This window comes from Xiphophorus hellerii, chromosome 9, assembly GCF_003331165.1.
Source record: "Xiphophorus hellerii strain 12219 chromosome 9, Xiphophorus_hellerii-4.1, whole genome shotgun sequence".
Classification (NCBI taxonomy): domain Eukaryota; kingdom Metazoa; phylum Chordata; class Actinopteri; order Cyprinodontiformes; family Poeciliidae; genus Xiphophorus; species Xiphophorus hellerii.
The window spans coordinates 18,534,019-18,555,365 of NC_045680.1; the positions used below are offsets into that span (position 1 = coordinate 18,534,019).

At 37.5% G+C, this 21,347-nt stretch overlaps 1 protein-coding gene and 1 non-coding gene across 2 annotated transcripts; both read right to left on the reverse strand.

Moving 5' to 3' along the window:
• Positions 1 to 24: 24 nt before the first annotated feature.
• LOC116725387 (elongation factor 2-like) lies at positions 25 to 6,269 on the reverse strand. The gene is made up of 13 exons (XM_032571399.1): positions 6,133 to 6,269; positions 4,820 to 5,034; positions 4,158 to 4,339; positions 3,454 to 3,665; positions 3,188 to 3,366; positions 3,003 to 3,108; positions 2,517 to 2,769; positions 2,170 to 2,365; positions 1,718 to 2,084; positions 1,266 to 1,619; positions 1,002 to 1,184; positions 731 to 863; positions 25 to 406 (listed from the first exon to the last, which is right to left on the reverse strand). Exons 1-13 carry the CDS (start codon positions 6,133 to 6,135, stop codon positions 213 to 215), a joined length of 2,577 nt encoding a protein of 858 aa, XP_032427290.1. The 5' UTR covers positions 6,136 to 6,269; the 3' UTR covers positions 25 to 212.
• On the reverse strand, positions 2,842 to 2,909 carry LOC116726544 (small nucleolar RNA SNORD37). The gene has a single exon (XR_004340617.1). It is a non-coding gene; the product is annotated as a small nucleolar RNA SNORD37 (small nucleolar RNA).
• Positions 6,270 to 21,347: the final 15,078 nt, after the last annotated feature.

The window sequence follows — 21,347 nt, forward strand, 5'->3', positions numbered from 1 at the left end:
CATGTTCTTACAGAAAGAAATAAACAAGTTTCAGGTTTTTATTTACTTTTATTTATCGTTTACAATTTTTTGTGGTCATTTCTTTATTATGGTCGTTCCTTTTGGCAAACATTGGTGCTCACTGTTCTGTACAGTTCGGTCCCACAATATAGACTTAAATTTGGTGGGTAGAGAGGAATGAGACGAAAGTCGAGCGGGACGGGTCCAGGCCATTACAATTTGTCCAGGTAGTTGTCCAATGCTGGAACACCTTCTTTGAGACCCTTGCGTTTGCGTGTCTCGAGGACAACGATGCCAGGCTTGGTTGTGGCCTCCAAGGGGTTTCCAGGAAGGATCTGCCAGTGGTCAAACACACACTGTGGGAAGGCCTGGCCACCGGTGTTGGAACGAAGGTCTGCTGTGAAGCCTGAAAACAGAAACGGATACCTCATTCAAGCATGTGAACGAAAATATGAGGAAAAAGCAAATGTAATGCTAAATAAATGATTTTACTTGTTGGGGGGGGGGAAATGCATTGGAATGCTCTTATGAAGCAATTGCAATGCAACATTTAATTTGCAGTGCTAGTTCTTGTAGAACAACATCTCTGCAAATTTCATTCTCTTGTCACAAGCCCAATTACTTTAGCAGACTAGAAATTGAGTTCTCTTTTTACTATTTGTTAAATTGTGCCATGCAAGTTGCCAAACATATGAAATTGCTGAATTAAAAACAATTACACAAAACTTACCAAATGACTCCATGACAGGCAGGTAGGCTTTGATGACGTACATAGGTGTTCCCATTACCCTGGACTCCTCAAACACATGACCACGTCTCCTGGTCAGCACACCGTAGATTCCACCCATTGCGGTTTCAGGGCACTTTAAATGAAAAAATATGAAAATTCCATATCAAGAAATGACTATCAATACCTTTAAACAACCACCATTGATTTATGAATAAAATTTTGATTCAGCTGCAGAAAAATAAAACAAAGTTGTTTTCCCAGTGACTCTCACCTGGATCTCCACCAGGTAGACTGGCTCCATGAGTCTGGGACTTGCTGTAAGCTCACAGGCATACAGAGCTCTGCGGGCGGTGGGGATGATCTGACCACCTCCACGGTGAATTGCATCTGTGTGCAGGGTCACATCATGGATGTCGAAGCGAATGGCGCGCATGTTCTCTTCACAGAGTACTCCCTATGAAAACATAAGATTTATAAATCCAGAACTGATCTCCTGAAATGGCAATGAGACTGCAATGCATTTATTGGCCCTCACCTCCTTGGCTGCCCACTGGAAACCAGCCACAACGCTATCCTTGATCTCATTAAGGTACTGCACTCCCTTAGTGACATCCACCAGCAGGTTGGGTCCATTTCCATCAGGTCCAAAGCACCAGATCTTCCTGGCTTCACCGACATCCCACTCGTACTTGTCAGCGAGGTAACGGGCGCGGGCCTTGAGCTCTTGGCGGTGCGTGACATCACCTTTCTCGATGTCCTCTGCCAGGCCCTCTTGGAAGGGACGGGCCTTCATGAACAGACGGTTGTGTTTGTTTGGTGACTTGGACAAACACATCACCTCTGATTCCTCGCTGACAGTTTCTCTGTAGGACACCACTGGATCAGATTTCTGAGGAGAACAGATCACGTTAGCTCTTTAATATCAAAAAATTGAGCCAATAAAAATAAATAAACTTAAATAATTTAATAATTATTTAAGTTTATTACCTTGATTGGAATGCAAGCATGATCTTCCTCCAAATCTTTAAGACAGATCTCCAGATGCAGTTCTCCAGCACCAGCAACAATGTGCTCTCCAGACTCCTCAATGATGCACTGCACCATAGGATCGGACTTTGACAGGCGCTTCAGACCCTCCACCAGCTTGGGCAGGTCTGCAGGGTTCTTGGCCTCCACAGCAACTCTCACAACAGGGCTTACGCTGAACTTCATCACTCTCATGTTGTGCGCCTGCTCAAAGGTGGTGATTGTTCCGGTTTTGACGAGGTATTGGTCCACTCCAACCAGACCCACAATGTTACCACAAGGCACATCTTCGATGGGCTCAACGTAGCGCCCCATCATCAAAATGGTCCTAAAAGAGTATTAGAAGAGGCATAATTCACATGGCCACTTGCTTTTATTCATGAATGATGAGCACACCAGAATGTGATACTAACCTCTGAATAGGCTTCAAATAGAGATCCTCCTTCTTTCCTGGAACAAAGTTTGGTCCCATGATGCGCACTTTGAGTCCAGTGGAAACGGATCCAGAGAAGACACGGCCGAATGCATAGAAGCGTCCCTTGTCGCTGGTGGGTACCATCTTTGAGATGTACATCATAAGAGGAGCCTTGGGGTCGCAGTTCTTGATACCTGGTTGCAAAATTTATGAGTGAATTAGAGGACACCAAAATGATTAAAAGAAAAAAAGAGAGAAAAATTTAACTTATTTACTGCAGTCTTACTATAATATAGGCAGTGGTTACCCATATGGTGAATAAAAGGGTAATAACTTGTTGCTTACCCATTGCAGCTTCATCATCTCCAGGGCCTTCATAGAGCAGCTCACAGCGGTACTTCTGGGCCGTGACAGGGGAGGGGAGGTGGATGGTGATCATCTGCAAGAGGGCTTCTCCAGCAGGCAACCAGCGGCGCATCACAGCCTTGAGAAGGGGCTTGCCCTCCTTGTCCTTGTCTTCAGCATCCAACTTGATGTCCATTTTCTGGATCAGCTTAGCAGTCTCCTCTTTCTTGAAGTTCATGATGGCATCAAACACCTAGCAGAAGGTTTAATTCATGTTAAACAGGCAAATATGAGAATGATCATAGCATCAGTGCATGCAACACCTGCTCAGGCTTAAGATTATCATCACTATTGGTCAGGTCAAAGTGAAGAATAAGTAAAATCATCACTTGCAGGTATATGAAGATATAATCTAGTTACACAACATTTTAAAAATCTACAAACCTTCAAAAATGCTCATGTTTACTTTAAACTTAGTGTTTTTACCTTGAAGATGGGGTCGAGGACAAGAGCGCAGAAGGTACGAGAGCACCTTTTGCCATCAGCAGTAATAGAAGACTTGACAAATTTGCCATTTTCCGTGTCGTAGTACCTACAACATATGGTGTATTTGTCAGCAACAGCCTGTCACATGTTCATAATGGGAAATCGGAGCAATGTTTGAAACTTACCTGTCACCCCACAGCTTCTTCATCATGTCCTCCACCTTCTTGCAGCGCTCCTGTGCTGTCATCTGGGTGTTGCCTTTGGCAGCAAACTTGGCTGCATACATCTCTGCAAACTGCTTCAGGGTGAAAGCCCAACCATGGAGACCCGAACCAAAGCCAACAGTACCGATGACTGGGTCAACCTAGCGAAGACAAGAACATTAGGGTTTCAAGTTCATAGCTGGGCCACAATTTTTTCTATTAAAGTTATAAAATAAATAGATTCTTACCATTATGTTTCCCATTGGTCCATTTTCATCCTCGCCGTAAGTGGAAATGATTACATTGACTGACTCAACAATACGCTGGAAAGTCTGGTAAAGGTCTTCAGGCTCCAGCTGCAACTCCAGCAAGGCACGGTCCATCTTGTTCATCATCAGGACTGGCTTAATTCGCTCACAGATGGCCTGGCGAAGCACAGTCTCAGTCTGCACACACACACCTGGAATAAACAGGTCAACAGTTATCCATTTCTGTTAAATTTGTACATATTCAACACAAAAATGAGCAAATGCAAGAGAAATGCTGGCTCAAGCCAATTGGAATCTACACAAGCTTTGCTATCAAAATTAAATGTAAGCTAAGAAAATGACAGCACAGCGTCAACTTGGACTACATAAAATAATTAGAAATGCAAACAACATGCTTCAGATATTTTAAAAGTTCTAGTTTGGGTCAGCACTTCAGTGGAAAAAGGAAAATTACAAAAGGATATTCAGATATAGGAATCCAAAAGCTTTTTTTAGTTTTTTTTTCCAAAGACTCCTTAGTGCTTCTACTTCTGTTACTGGTCAAGTCAAACAAAAAACATGTATGATAGCCAATTATTTACAGTTCTAACACAATGTGCAGACATTTTATGAATGGATCATAATGAAAAACTTTTAACATCCAACATTTATGTTAGCATGAGGTCCTGACAGGATGTCCTTACCTGACACGCAGTCGACAACAACGAGCGCTCCGTCAGTAACACGGAGGGCAGCTGTCACCTCAGAGGAGAAGTCAACATGCCCAGGTGAGTCGATCAGGTTGATCAAGAATCCAGAACCATCCCTGCTCTGCTTGATGAAGGCCAGGTCGTTTTCACTTAGCTCGTAGTACATGGAGATGGCTCTGCAGATAAATAGGGTAAAGTGGCAGTGAGCAAACAATTACCCATGTCATATGAAGAATAAAACATTAAAGTAAAACGTAAGGGTACACCAATTGCAATTTTCTGGGTTATTACAGATCTTTAATTAGTCTAACCTGCTGACTCAACTTCCTTTGTCTGAAATGTTGATAAATACAGCAAGAAAGTTGCAGAGTTAGCAACAGTGGGGTGACTAACTGCAAACGTACAGACAACCTGGACAGCGGGTCTGTCAGTCAAACTTCTCTCATGGCACAGCAAAAGAGGACAGTGGTTGATTTTTAGACCTTTGCGTAGGTAAGCAAGATCGGTGGATAATATAAAGTATCAGCCGATTTTACCAAATTAAGGAAATTAGGGATAATTTATTGGTTTACCACCCTACTAAAAAAAAAAAGAAAGAACTGACCAATAAATGCCCCCATTGCTGTGGGAACATGTGAATGATCCACTAGACTTACGTAGACTTGATGGTAATGCAACGTTCCTGCTCATCTTTGCGGGTGTCGGTGAAACGTGTCTCTCCAGCACGAGCTGAGGCAATGATGCCAGCTTTGGACACCAGCGAATCCGTCAGCGTGGACTTTCCATGGTCGACGTGCGCAATCACGGACATGTTACGAATGTTGGCCTTTTTGTCCATGATGGCACGGATCTGGTCTACGGTAAAGTTCACCTGTGAAGATTAAAGTGAGTTTAGAAAATTCAAAATCAAAAATGAGAATTTAATAATTTTTTTCTAGGGGTAAATTAAGAATGATATCTTAAAGTTTTTGTTTTCACTATTTAATTCTTGCTGAAAACCTGACATTTTCAACATGATGAAAAAAAAACTTTAAAATGGAGACCTCATGAACTATTGCTAAAAGTTAATGACTTGCCAATCTTTATTTTGATCAAAGATATAGGAAACTACTGGGAAAAAAATGCATTGACATATAATAAAGTTTATCTGCCAACAGTGATTACAGGATTTTTTTTGCTGCTGATCTAAGTGAACAGACTGTGCTGCAGTTCCACCCTGGGCGTTCGGTTTCCGCCATAATCAAAGATGACGTTATTGTTGTCCATGTCCCGAGTCTTGCTTAACCGCTTCTAATAAGGATTTGTGGACTTTTGTTGACTGTAATAACACATTAGTGCCTCTAGTGACAGTTTAGGACATATTTGCTATTACACGCCCTTCGAATAATTGACAGCTGGCATAATACGTCGGCATTTCTAGGCCACGTGTACGGACTTTGAGACTGAGCTAAATGCTAATGGTGGCAGTACGAAAATACCGGCAAGTTCATCTTTAAGCACTAAACAGCTTATTACGCACGTTTGAAACACTCGATCCAAGCTTCATCGGTTTAAAAAATAATAAAACTTACATCTGATCACCGTTCTTCCGGTACAATAGAAACTATGTAACCCTTTTTTTGAACGGTTAGCATTAGCTCAAAAAAGCCGACACCAAAGTTACACATCAGTGCCGCAGATTTGAGGCCATTATAAGAGCTACGTTTTATACGACTACTGCCAAGAGTGTTACGAATAACTTAACATCGCCAAGTACACTACTATTTTGAAATAGGATAAGTCTCTTGCTAGAAACATTTCAGGCTAGCGACAAGTTACAAAATGGGGGCCATTTTGGCCAGAACGTTATCACACAAAATGTTTGCTACATATCCTTAAAATGCTGAAGCGTTAGCAAAAATATGATCGCGGAGTATATGTAGGACTGCCGACGACATACTGTTAGCTCGTAGAAGTTGTACAAACTCACCATTTTGACGGATGGTCTTGGATTCTCTTGGTGGAGAAAAGAGACAAGAAATTTTTACACTGCCCACCTCACGAGGGCATAGGCAGGGAAGAGGCCGCTGACGTCAGAAAACCGGGATTTATACTGCGTGCGTCAGTTCTGTGCGTAACGTCCCGGCCGGTGTTTCCTAATGTCACGCGGTGCTTCCAAGAGGAGATAATTCACTTTAGGAAACATTATTCAAAAAAACAAAGGAAGCAAATTGTTTGAGAGTACATGGTATTTATGTACTTGATGATTATTAAACTCTACTTAAATAACTTATGTATATTTAAACTGTATAAGTAGTAAGGCCCAGAAATGAAACAAATAAAATAACAAATCTGTAAATAACAATATAACAATTTTCAGATTACATGCATGGAAGATATAAATAACTGAGTGAAAATGCTGAGTACAATGTCTATTTGTTGACCATAAAGTCAAAATGTTTGCATCAAGCTGAAGATTTTTGGCGGAAAGCTTAAAAAGTATCAAAAATAAAGTTCTTGAAGTAAGAAATTAAAATTCATGTAATTAACTTGACTTTTGTGTACAGGCTATTCTCTGTTTTAAAACATGTTTTACATTCGAGCGGCTTTCTCTTTTAAAACATAAACACGCCATACTTGTATTCAAGTCTGTATTTTAGACAGCAGCAGTTTAGAAGACTGAATAGCTCAACTCTTAAGAACTGATTAAATAAGCTGTAAAATCCTTCTAATAATACCTTCAGAATTGCCAAGATTTGTATTTTTCACAGATTTCCATGATCTGTATTTTCAACAAATTGTAGTTTTTGTTTATTGTGCTTTGAAAAAGTATGCATACCCATTTTTTTATTATTATTATTATTTTTTTTTTACATTTTATCGCAAACATCAATTTATTTTATTTAGAATTTATGAAATGAACCAACAAACCACAAAAAGTCTTTGCACAGGAAGGCGATGTGATCAGTTTATTATGTTCTAAACATAGTGCTTGTAATGTACACTCACTTCATCTGAGCTGAAACACTGACTTCTTTTAAATCTCAACTAAAAACCCCACCTGTTTAGAATTGTATTTGAAATGTAATCAATTACAAATTTATTGATGGAACTTGACTTAATGATTGATTCTATCTTGCATTGTGTTTCCGTGTTTGTAATGATGTAAAGCACTTTGAAATGCCTTGCTGCTGAAATGTACTATACAAATAAAATTTGATTGATTGATTGATTGATTGATCTGACAGACCAACTTTTTGTGTTGCTCTGTCAAGACTTTAGGTGCTACAGTGCACTTGTGTTAGATTCTTTGCTTTTGCACATAAGGAATGGAAAATTTATTTATTCGATTCTTGGAGATTGGAATATTGTTCTGTAACCTAACACTATTCCTGACCCATCTGCTTGTGAAATAAGCTTGTGATTTGTAATGTTCTCATTCACAAACATGGTTAACTCACTTCAAGATAGTCTTTTCTGTGTTTGAAACTCCGAGGGTCAATTTTTACACACCCTTGTTCATTGCTGATTGACTAACTGTGTCAACAATAGCACAAGCTGTTTCCTAAACAATCTTAAGACATATATTACAAGTTTGTCAATATTATATCATGCAGTGAGGCTCTATGTTTTCTTGTTGTTTTAGATAAGAAATAATCTGGAGGGTTGAAGAAGGGTTAGTAAGTAGGCATGACCTCTAAAAATGGATTTGTGATATGCAGAGATAAATTAAGGAAATCGAAACATATCGTTTTTGCCTGAAAAAGCTTAAGTGGTTATACACAACACAGCTACACTCAAGACTAAAATGAATTCAGAGACTACAGAAACTTCAGAAATATTAAGAATGCATCACTGCTATACTGTAATAAATGTGCAGGGGTTGCTTTATAAACTGTAAGGGAATATTGTTGCGTTTGGTCCTTTTGGTCTTACTCATTTTCCTTTGGAGACTTAGACCCCCGTTTAGCCTAACTATAGCTACAGCAAGTGTTCTTCAGTCCCACTGAGTTTCTCTACAAGTCACTCAGTCAGAGGCGTTTGTAGGAGGAATTACCTTTCTAAAGATCTAACAGTAATGTTTTATTTGTGATTAGTTATTCAAAATAATCTTGAGGTACTGATTGTAAACACAATAGGTAAGCAACTTATACTTCTCACATATTCATACACATGTAAACATCCTATAAGGATATTGGTATTTATGGATGGACAGACGTAGACAGTATTAAGGAAGTGTAACAAAGACAGATTTTGACTTCAGGAACGTGTGTGCAAAATGTATCACATTGTCAAACAATAGAATTGTTTAGTCAATGTAGTTTGAGAATATTTCCAGCAGATGGCACCCCTGCGCCAATTTTCAGCATTGGAAAAGATCCTCAACTATACTTGTACATAGGGCTAGTTACAGTAAGATTCATTGTAAAAGCCAATAAAGTTTACTCTGTAAGTGAATAATAGTGTTGTGGATATGCAAATGATGGGATATTTGTCTAAAAATAAATGGTGATTCATTTTCAATGTTTTTGCTGTAAAAAAAAAAAAACATTCATTTTTGGTGCGTCACATTAAATTAAACAAGTTTAGCTATTCATTTTGTTTTTCCATCAGGTCAGTTTACCTTTCTTCCAATAATGTATTGCTCCTTAACGAATTGCAAACATTCTTTCTGGTTGTGAATAATGCTCTTAATTACATTATTCACAAAAAATATTTGGAAAATGGTGCGTGTTGTAATGAATTTTTACCCAGATGTTTTTACTTGCAACTTTGTGTTGGTTCATCAAAGTAGGCAGTAGGTGGTGCCAAATCTCTTCTTACTGCTGCAGAGACGCACACAGCAAAAATAATAACACTCAAACTAAGGACAACTCATCTTTTCATCTTGTTTATTTGTCCATCAAATACCGGTGGGACAGTGTGTTGATTTGTAATGAAGTGCACCAGACTGTGAAATGTACACATTTCAGAAAAAAAAATACAAAGCATAAAATGTTATTTGTAAATTTCTGGTCATAAGTTTACGTTAATTTTGAGGTTTTATTGATGCTTCCAAAGTTGAGCAGTTCTTACTTACAAATACTGCCCCAGTTGTCCACCAATGTAGTGGCAGCATTGCTGTGGGGCTGTTTTGCTTCAGCTGGTACTGGTTGAATAATTGAATTGAATTGAGTAATTAAAATGGAGGACTACCTCAAACATGACCTCAAATCAACATCTATGGGTAGAACCTGGATACAGTTTGGTGTTCCAACAAGCCAAACGAAAGAAGAAAACTAAATGAACAAATGTGGCACTGTGCATGAAATATTTAAAACACCTGATATGTGTGCCTAACATTGTGCGCTAACTAACAGTCGTTATCCAGACGTCACGCCTGAAACCGACTGACGAGGGAGAAATGGCAGCTGGCTCAGAATGATTAATTAACTGTAGATCAAAATGACAGCAAATTTCTAAGAAAATGTGATTCTGTTTCCCCTCAACACACACACACGCACACGCCCACAAACACAACTTCTTTACTGACAACTTGTCCAGTAGTATTTTGACTCTGTTTTAAATAAAAGTCAGACGGATATTGTTAGTGACAGTGGCGGCACCAAAACGTTGTTTCCCAACTGAGATGACCAAAGAAGAAACCTGATTTTTGTTGTGTCTGCTGTGTTTATTTGGTCATAGGTTTTGGATCATTATCCTGCTGAAAGAGCAACTAATCAACCAAATTTGTATTTACTAAGAACCTCTGGTTATTTAAAAAAGTTCATAATACCATGTACTCTAACAAGGTTCCTAGAATCTTTTGTAGGAGAAACACCACAGAATGACATCACAGCATCAGTTTTGCCCATATGATCTGCCAACAGGCAGAACCATAAAACCAGCCCTGCAAGAACACAATGATGTCATTTTGTTGGACAGAGAACAAAGATGTTTGTTCTTGCAGAGGATAAAGCCCTAAAATAAGATAAACCCATTTTAAATGATAGGAGCTGGTCCAAGAGTGCTTCAATTTATCTGAGGGAAGCACGGATCAAACCATGAATCTCAGGATTAGTGAATATTTGCCGTGTGGAATTATGACGCTAGAGAGAAGTGACAGCCTAAATTATTTGTTGTAGTCAACTCAAAGAGCAGTGATGGGTAGGCTCAGAGGATTATCATTTGTGAACCACAGCTGCAAAAAAACCCAACCAAACAAACAAACAAAAAAACGCCTTTCAAAAAAGCTCTTAGTGAACTAAAGAACAGCTTTGATGATCCATTTGTCCTTTAGGTGTTGCTCCCTGGACCATGTAATCTACATTACTGCACTTATACAACCAACACCACCCAGGTGAGCTCAGTTTAAGTTTCCAGTAATCTTGATTCAGTTAGAGAGGGCTGCTTACTTCCTCAGGGGCTTCTTTTAATTACTAGATAATTCGATTAAGATTTTTATGTAAACCCACTCCTATCAATTTGATCCATGAATAGATTAAGTATTTGCTTTGTAAATTTAAATCTCCAGAGTCCTTTGAGTCCATTCTAAGCTTTTCTTTTTCTGGCGAAATAAACTACACAAAAGAAATGTGAGCTGACTATAAAGTGAGTTTTTCAGAGTGTTGACACAGGATCAAAAGACAGCATGTTGCTCTGCTGCCGGTGAGACAATCATTTCAAACAGCGAGGTGCAACAGTTCAGTGTTTTGACCTGTACTTACTCTTACCGCAAAAAACAAGGACGCATTTTACCAAAGCAGCATCTGGGACCTCAGTGTCACATCCTTCAAATTCCTCCAAGCTCCTTTCCCCCCTCGCTGTCATTTGACAATGACTTTATGTGTGCACTTTTCAAGCTGGTGCAGGAACTGAGTTGATTGAAATTGGAAATCCTCTGTGCTTATGTTTAATTTTCAATTTAATAGAAATTTTAATTAACTGGGAAAGTGAGTGCGGTGCACTCTGTTTTAATCACACTTTCAAACACGCAGGTTTGAAAGTTTGGTCACTTCACTTATACTTTTTTGTGTGTGTGTGTGTGCACAACGTGGCACAGACCCATTCCATAAATTTGAATTTTGCTGAAAAGTTCATTTATTTCAGTAAGTGAATTCACTTGTTACGGACAATAACGGAGTACTGTTTTTGAACCTTTATTTCTGTTCATTCTAATGATTTTCCATAATATATGTATATGCTTGTGTGATGGATTGAAATTTGGTTATTTCAGAGGCTGACTAGTCTGATTTGGCAGAAGCAGTGGTCAAATTCAACCAGCAGGGGGAGTCTAGCGCTTGCGCTAGCTATAGTGAAGAGCACCGGAACTTCCTCCTTAGTTAATAATAACCGTTGGAGCAGAAGCATCGTGTCCAGCTCTTTTATTAAAACACTCCCCTTCTTCAGGTATGAGTATATATACAGACCTGTATATTGTAAATGAGTTTATTAACTTTCAGAAAGCTGTGAGTTTTTTTGGCACTCCGAATGTTAAATTCTGTTGTTAGCTCCGTTGTTAGCGCTGTTGCTAACATGCTGCTGTTTCAACGTTGATGTCTCTGTGTATGTTTGTAAGCTAAATCGAGTTAATAATAACCGTTGGAGCAGAAGCACCGTGTCCAGCTCTTTTATTAAAATACTCCCCTTCTTCAGGGCATTTACACTTGAACCCTAAATAAATTAATCTGTCTGTAATTAATTAATGCTTTTAAGAATTAAAAGTATTTCCGGGGCGTGCTGTGGTGGCGCAGGGGGTTAGCACGCCCCACGTTTGGAGGCCTTAGTCCTCGACGCGGACGTCGCGGGTTCGACTCCCGGTCCCGACGACCTTTGCCGCATGTCTTCCCCCCTCTCCTCACCCTCCTTCCTGTCTGCCTACTGTGGAAAAAATACGAGCCAATTGCGCCGCAAAAACTCTTCGGAGAAAAAAAAAAAAAAAAAGTATTTCCATTTTAATTTATGTAAATCAAGTAACTGACATTTCTGTTTTAAGTTTGTGTTTCTGGAAAAATCTAACAATTCAAAAACTTTGACATGATGCCCTAAATTATGTCAAATGTTAAGCATAACAATTTTGTTAATATTTTCACTTGGTGTAATTTTTGAACTGCTTTTGTCGTGCATTTTCTTTTTTATTTTGTCTCACTTTACATCCCATTTTTCTCCTTACCCCTTAAAAGCTCTTTTCCTGGGCCAAGGTTGTAATTAATAATAATAACAAAGTGCAAATAACATAACAATAATAATAATAATAATAATAAAACAGAATCTGTCCTGAATTTTCAAACAACCAACAATTTAAAATAAAATGAAAATATTGTGAATTTCTGCCAGTCATTCATCTTTCCCCTATTTTGTGAAAATACTTAATGGCATTTGTACATTACAACATTCTGTGCAATATTAATACATTTCTGTCCTCAAAAAGTTACAATGACCCCAGTTGACCCCGAGCCGGACTGTTTTGCAAAAGCATAAAAAAGAAATCTGACATTCTCAAGCAATTTTCATCAGATTTAGTTTTGCACCTTCACATCTTTGCATTATAGAAAGCTCCGTGAAAGGTACCTGTCCTGCTTGGCTGGACTTCAGTGATTTGAGGGTGTCTTGATCCTGAAAGGCACCGGATCAAAGATCAAAGTGGATTTTCCCATTACAGCTGGCACCTATTTAGCAGAAGGCACAGCAGCCAAGCAGTCAGACGAGCAATCCTCTCAAGCTCTTGAACCAAAAAGAGTGCTGCATGCAACTAAATTGTGAGTGTCATAGAGTATCTGTTAAACATTACAGATTTCCATTGGGTAGTTTATTTCTTTTGACTATAATAAATCAGAGAACATGTTTTTGTGATTAACTGTTCCCATTATGAAGTGATGCAGAAATGGTCGTCTCTTAAGGCAATCTCTGTTGTATTCCTGACTCTGCAAGTGAAAATTTTCAGATTTTCAGAAGATGCTTAATGAAAGCAGCTAAATGTGTGCTAAAGGTCAAATCTGGTGTATTCAGTTAACAGCAGCTGAAGTAGACTGTCAGAGTTATTACTAAATGAACTTTTGTTAAAATGAACTAGTTACCTCCTCAAGCAGTTTGGGATTAAATTATCTGCAATAATCACTTCTTCCTTGCACTTTATTTTCCTGATAATCTCCTGTTAGCAAAGTTTCTCTGAAACATTTGCTCCAGAATAAATACCAAGTTACAACTTGGCAGCTGTAGCAAACTAAACACGACCGAATAAGAGTGGTCACGTAACTAACAATCAATATTTAAATCAGCATCTTAAACGTCAGTGAATGTACGTCCTTCATAAAATCAAATCCTGACATTTTAAATGTAGCCACAGTATAATGTTGACTGAATGATAGCTTTGCACTTTTTTAGGAAAATAAAATCAAGGTAAATGTGATAAGCTAAGAAAAAGGTTCAAACAGCCTTCTTATTTTGTCTTGTAATATTTAATTTTGTTGGACTATACACACAAATTAAGAATTTAATAATTTTTTGTGTTAGGCTTTCATATCAATCCACGAGCAAGTTTGTTCCAGCACAAGTTATAATACAAAATTTTATCATTGATATAACCTGCAATAATATTTTAAAGCATTTGACTTCAGAAATAAAGAATGGGCTTTTAGAACAAGATAAATTTAACCTAAATATATTTTTTTCTCTTTTTCCAAAATATTCCTAAACTGCAGATCATTTGTCTTTTAAGCAAATAAGAACCAAAACTACGCCTTTATTGACTTTGTATTCATGGGCTGCTTTAATGAATTAAATTGTTGAATCAAAGCAGGTTTTGTACCGCCCAGCGGGGGGTTTCACATCTTAGCGTACCAAAGTGGTAACCAGCAGGGGTGTGGAGCAATCACTTTCACATTGCATGCTACCAGCTCTCAAATGTATCGCCTCGCAGTTTGATTCCAAGCACAAGTGTTTGCTGATAAATTTTGTCAACATCCATCACACCTTCTATGGGTGATTCATTCATCCATTGCCAGTTTTCTATCACACACACGACAAAACAGTTTACGGTATTTTTATTCAAGAACATCAGCGAGTTTGGTTGCTGATGTGAAATCTGAAATGGATTTTACTTATTTCTTTGATATTTCTTTTATCAACCCATTTTTCACTCAAAGACAGGCAGATGAGGTTATATTGGGTCTTCAAGAGCAAATTATTAAAATTCATTCATGACTAAAGAAAACAGCAAACAGGTCAAAGTCATTTTTAAGGCAAAATGCATGATTGAAAGTAGGAAAAAAGCATGTATGTAGTTGTACAGGTACATCTCAAATTTTTTTCAGTATTGTGTAAAACTGCAACATTTCCTGCCAGTCATTTCAGAAAGTGAAATGTTAATTTCATAGGAAATAAAGAGGCATGGTCATGTGACCGTTCACAGTAGCTACATGAAATTGATATTGCTTAGAGTAGACAATCTATTATTTTATTTCAAAACTTAAATTAGCTGCCCAAAGCTAAAATAACTCTTCTAGAGCTTCCCAGAAGTTAAAAAAGGGTTAAACTGGTTTTAATATCCCTTGAACTTCTGCATGTTTTGTTACGTTACAACCACAATTCAATGTCTTTCATCAAGATTTTTGTCAGATAGCCCTTCGCCATTTAGTCTAACTGTGAATTGTAAGGGAAAGGACATTTTAAAACAGTCAGGCATTTGTGTTTAAAACTAAGACTTCTAGTTAGGAAAACAAAGTGATAAAATAAAAGAAATTGGGACAAAAAAAACAGTTCTAAGAAAAGCAAAATGAGCAGCACAAGTGATGAATAGCAATAAAAAAAGCAAAGAATGCCAGAAACCTGTCAGAGGACAGCAGGTGGATGAGATGGATATAAAACCAGCTAATGTAACACAGTTCATTTCGGGTGAGTGTAATTGGAGCAGATACTTTGGCTGACAGCTTTTCATTTTTCCTCATCTCACTTTTTCCGTTTGTGGATATAAAGTCACTGAATTGAAAATACCTCAAAAAGGCAATGACATTTGAACGTTGCAAATGTTTAAATGTTGACCCAGTTCCAGCAGAACTCTAAGAGAGAGAGAGAAAGATGCAGACAGAAAGGCTTTAAAAGAAAGCAGTGTTATTAAGTAAGTGCTCATCTTGGACTGCCTTTTGAATGAAATTTCACAATCAATTATCTTTCCACAGACAAATGACTAATGCTTTTGTTGCGAAGCAGCATGCTATTGAATAAGAAGCTTTTAAAGATAGTACTCTTGAAGGATTTTAGTTTATTTCAGAAGGCCATCTTTATTCGGCCAGAGACATAATGGCGTTCCATAAAAGTAAATATTGTGTCTCTTGAATTCCATCAAAATAGCTTTGACAACATGTTTTGAAGCAGCTTCTTATTGTTTGAAACAAAATCATTTGGTCCATTGCAGCAATTTTGCATCTTGTAGATGTCTGATAATAAACATTCAGATTCATTACTGCTCTGTTGTCTCACATATTCTCAATTTTATGCCATTCTTGTCGAGTACATTTAGGGAGGGCCTTAGGGACATAATCAGTAACTTAGAATCAATTTTGTTATTCAGTTTTGAGGGCAGAGACAAATTTTTCATTAACTATTTAAAAAACCCCTGAGATGAATAACTTTGAACTCATTTATTTATTTTCAATCCACTTTGTCACTCCAACATTGTAGACGTAGGTTTAATTACACACGATTTTCCCAACTGCTATTTACTTTGTAGTCCCTTTACGTGCTGCACCCTGACCACAATATTTTTGTAGTAATCAATCAACTTTTGGTGTAACCTCTAGGCTGAATTGCTGCAGCTCATTTAAATAGGTTGATTTTCTGGAACTAACCCAAATTTTAATACATAGTCTACAAACTTAAAAACAGGCTGGGGTCAAGGCTTCAGCCCAAAGTCAATCCCCAAATCAACAGTATTTAGGATCACTGTCCAAACCCAGACTATCACTCGATGAAATTACTGAATGAGATAAAGCAGCAGCAGCAGCTACCTAGTGTGGTGGTGTTAGAACCAATTTGAGGGACTGCTTAGCTGTCAGAGGTGGAGAAGAAGGACTACCTCCAAATTCCTGCATGTCCTGTCACATGTCAAGTGTTTGAGTTGGATGATGTCCTCAAATGCACACTGGAGCTTTTTTTTGAATGGTTAAATCTGTATATCTTCTGAAACATCCCTGATCTTAACACTATTAAAAACATGAGGACTTCTTTTTAAAAGTTGGGTCAATTTGAAAAATTGGTGAAGTAGCCAAAAAGAAATGTGACACAATTTTGCCAACCCCCCCTCCAGTTTTATCATTGACAGACTAGTATGGGGAAGAAAAGACAAACAAAACAAAAACGTTGCATGGATCAGCGGCTCATCTCTCCCTATGGAGGAATCTCAGATCAGCTGCTAGTATTAGGGATCTCACTCTGTAGGCTGTGATCTCATAACCACAGGTTAAAGTCTGAATGTAATCAGACTGGTTAATCAAGAACTTCTTTTTTGACTCAGTCTGGAATATGGCCTGTATTACTGCTGATGAGGCTCCCACCTGTCTATCCATTTACCACTTATCCCTACTATTTCCTGTGAACAAGATACTAAAACTCCTCTAATTGAGCCAAAGACTTACGAAGACAGTAGAAATTTTACTCTTGACTCAATTTCTTCAGATTCACTCTATAACCGAATAACATATTTACTTTGCATACAATTACCCTGATTTTTTTGCCTCTTTAGTTTGAAGCACAACCAGATTTTGGAGGTTTGCTTTCTTTGCATCATTGGTTAGATGTCAAAATAATGTCCTCATAAACTGTTGTCTCAATATATATAGCATGAGCAATTACAATAAATTCTTAAAACCCCAAAGGCATTTAAAACTGAGTTATATGCCCAGAGGGTGGTTTAATAAGCACAGGGGATCACTATTCATTGAAAGCTAAAAGCTGCTGACATGCTGACTTTAAGCCAGCTTTTGTTGACAGTAAAAGGGGCTTTGATGCCATGCAGTGGGGTGCCAGTTGACATCAAAGGTGCCAAAGCCATCACATTTCACTGACCTGATTTTTTAAAAAAGGTCTTTACACTTGAATTCACTTTGCTGCTGTCAGTGCTGCTGTGTCTAATATTCTCCAGTCTACTTTTCCTGCGAAGCCCAGAGGGTCTTCAGTTCTGACTGAATTAATATCATGGCCGCATTTGCAATGCCTCCAGCGTTTTTATGTCGTGCACCAAGCAAAGCCAAGAATGTAGACCGGTTTCCCAGGCAATAATGATTTGACATGTTATTTGTGGTATTTGATTTAAAAAATCATAATTCATCTGGTTGGATTTAGTTTATCACATATCTTGCACTTTTCCACACCTTTACTAAAACAGTTTGGAGATTCCTGTTAATAAATGTTGTTGTCCCCATGTTGAACTTGAAGGAGGCCTATTAAGCTGGAATATGTATTTTTATGACAAATAGTGTAAAGTTTAGATGAAATAATAAACATTGGCAGCACAAAACGGATGTATGTACCTTCATCACAGTTATTAGGCTGTGATGAAAGTCTGTGTTGTCCATGCAGGTATTTTTGGTTAGGGCCAATAGATTTTCAGTTCATGTCATTAAGATTGAATACTATAGAAAAATGTTTAAAATAATTTATGTAGAAAAGATAATTTGATTAATTAGGAGCGATTGTTAAAAAGGTCTAAATAGTGGTTACAAAAGGTTGTAAAAGCATTAGAGAAATGTTACCAGAGTTCATTTTTGTATTTGTTCATACGGTGAGATGCATTTTTTGTGATTTAGTTATATCACAAATGTACAGAACTATATAATATAAAGAAAGTAATGGCAATGGCTACAATAGGAACTGTTTCAGTGTCGGGTTTTTCAGTACAAGTGCGTTGTGTCATTGTTATTGAAAAACAGAAGAAGAAAGTCTGCACCTGATGAGGCATTGTGCAGAGAAGTCACCGAGTGCACCCTTACAACCTGCTATTTTCTGTGCTTTTGCAGTTTATTCAACAATAAATATGTTGCACTGGAGATGAGTAATCCCATCATTTTCAACAGTGTAAAATACAGCATGTGAAAATTCTTGAAACTGCAGATATACTATTTTTCCTTTTACTGGAGAGTGAGAGCAATGAGAGAAGTGAAATGGTAAGTGAAAAATGTCAAGATTAAAACCAGCATCAAACATACTTATCTGAAAATGGTAGCGTTCATTTAGAAAATACAAGCTTCAGCATTTGATGATGCTACTTTTAAACTGTTTAATTTTGGAGCATAGGACCATTTTGTTTAGCTAATTATTGAGGCTCTATTGATCTTATGTCTGCTTTTCTTATAGTCACATATGGTGAAAATTACATTCTACTAGAACAGAAACAAAAATAAAAAAACCAACACTTTTATCTAAAATAAATTAGCAAAGTACCAGTGAAAACGTGAAAATAGCCAATGTGAAATGATCAGAATGGTTTGACTACTGTTACGCTAACACAGATGTTTTCATTATTTATGGAGAAGGGCATGAATAATATTCTACTTTTCATTTTTTTTAATGATATGCAATAAAACCGGATTTTAAACACAAGCAATATTTTCAGAAATGCTTATGTGATTTCTGACTAGAAACTAACTTTGTGGTTGAACACAAATTAAAATTGAATTCTAAATGTTCTAAAATGTTATTCATTTTCATTTGCTTACACCGTGTTTACTTTGTCCTAGATCTAGCTGACCTGTTTTCACCCTGCAAATTGGAGTTCTTGCATTTCACCGCTGCTTTTCTTAATACAAAGCTCAGCTTACACCATGTTTTCCCCTCTTACCTCGAGCGTAACGCTTTTGGGCTCTTTTATAAGAACTCTGACAAAAAGCTTGAGGCTTAGTCTTTGATCTGGCACCAAGGACTCGTCTATTGAAGAAGCTATAATTGCATTCTCCTTCTCGGCATACTATCAGCCTAACTTCTTATGTACTTTCGTTGTTGAGGACATCAAGTTTCAAGCGTTATTTTAGCCAGGAGGTTCTTTCTTACCCAGTCAGACACCCATGTCTTTCCAAGTACCATTCTCGATGGGTACAAAAAAATGTATTGTAACAATAACAATGGAGGGACTGTAGATTTCTATGCAAATTACATCCACTACAAGGTTGTGCTTGCACAGAAATTCAATTTACTTTTGCACGACACGCAATGAAATTAAATAGTAAACCGAGCTTGACATGATTCCTGTATGCCAGAGTTTCTTTTCAAATAATAGAACATGTTAACATCTGCTAAAGTGGGAGTCATCACATATTAGGCTAATGGTTCTCTTCCTTCACAGATTTCGTTTTCTAATGAATCCATTATTCACAACTTCCTCAGATGAAATTGTTTTGTGGTGTGCCAGCCAGAAGTGGATTCAATTGAACTGTTCAGCAATCCTGTTGATAGATGGAAAAGGCTCTAATCCCCAGACACCCCACAGGACCATTGATTAATTGTCCCCGCTAACAGGATTTTGATCAAACATGGCAGCAGTCTGATGGTGCCAAGAACACTTTAAATTAACACTCTTCCTCACTGGATCTGTCATGGAGTCAGCATTTTTTTGAATGTGCTGTGTGTTTCTTAGACATAAGAATTTTCCATCCCAGCTCAGATGAAGAGCATTCGCACACAGCAACGTCACTTTTTCTTGCCTTTCAGCAAATACGTGTTCAAACCGAAATCAAGTATAAATTGTTGCACAAATCACAGTCTCTGATTTATTCCACGATAAACAAGCAGTGGACCAAATGTACAAACATAAGCTGCCAGCAAGGTTCCCTCCAATAGCGTCTCCGTGAAAGAATTCTATTATTCATCTTGTAATATTCTGATGGCAAACGTAATCCTTGTTGGATTATGTTCACAGGCTCGGGGTGTCATGGTGTGCGTGGGAAACGGACCAAAGCACAAACAGGAATGTGGTAATCTCATGGTGGATTCAAAAAGAACTTAATACTTGCAGATAAGAAACAACTAACGGAGAACATAGGGGTAACCGTGACGAAAAATCCGACAAGGAACAGTGGAAGTAGGAGGGTAAATTTATAGATGGAGTAATCAAGGAAATAGGAAAAAGCTGGACAGAGAGAAGAAAACCAATGGATCCTCACACAAGGGGCCAGACACAACATGGAAAACAATATGAATGAATAATAATAATAATAATAATACAAAATAACTATCAAAGCAAAACCTTATGAAAATCTAGAAGAAATGCTCTTTACACATTCTTCCTAATGAGTGTGTAAGGAAAGCTTTCTTTTAATATAATTTTGTTTTCTAATTTTAGCTTCATCAACGTCATATGAATGTGAAGATAATTAGAAAATTTTCACACATTATGACAAAATGGGGAGAAATGGGAAATAATTTCTTCAGTTGTGGCTGTTAGTTTCTAAGACTGTTCTTTACTCTAAAATGTCTTTACGGCACTGACATTTTAAGATTATGCATACATGTGAGGTAACACTTTATATGAAGGGGTGTGCATAAATATGACATAACACCTGTCATTAACATGAAAAAGTCGTCATGTATGTCTACGACTGTTGTCATTCAATAAATAATGACAGTTTTAATGCAAAGTTGATACTTTTAATTTACTTTTAATACCAGCTTTAATGCAACTTTGCATTAAAAAAGTAATTATTTACCGAGTGACACTTCATGACAACAGTCATTAATTGACATTCACAAAGACTCCTTCATGTTATGCCATGTTTATGACCGTGTCATGTCAGTCTTATGCACACCCCTTCAAACAAAGTGTTACTGAATGTGAATATGCTGATCTATTCAGAAAGATAATTCAACGTGTTTGGAGAGCTTTAGTCCTAATTAAAACATTTGCACACAGAATTGAAAACGTGGCTTGATGAGATATTCAAACCCCAGATCTCCTGGATCTTAATCCAAGTAAGTATATGCTGACATCTATGACTGACAGACAAGGAAAACTGATTCACTTTTTTAATAAAAGCTGTGTGAAAACAGCTTGACTAGAACAATATAGACATAGTCATATGCAGATTTAAAATCAATAACTCAGTTGTAACACAAACAAATGTTATATGAAGGTTTATAAAATGATCTGAACCTGTCTTTGAGATTTTGTCTGAAAAATAATAAAGACAAACAATAATATGCAAATGAGACATTTTGCAGCAGTCATGACAAATAATTTTA

Coding starts and splice junctions, on each gene's coding strand:
- LOC116725387 (XM_032571399.1), bottom strand. Junction 2,366..2,516: donor AGATGATGAAGCTGCAATGG/GTAAGCAACAAG, acceptor TTTTGCAACCAG/GTATCAAGAACTGCGACCCC. Junction 1,185..1,265: donor TCCAGTGGGCAGCCAAGGAG/GTGAGGGCCAAT, acceptor ATGTTTTCATAG/GGAGTACTCTGTGAAGAGAA.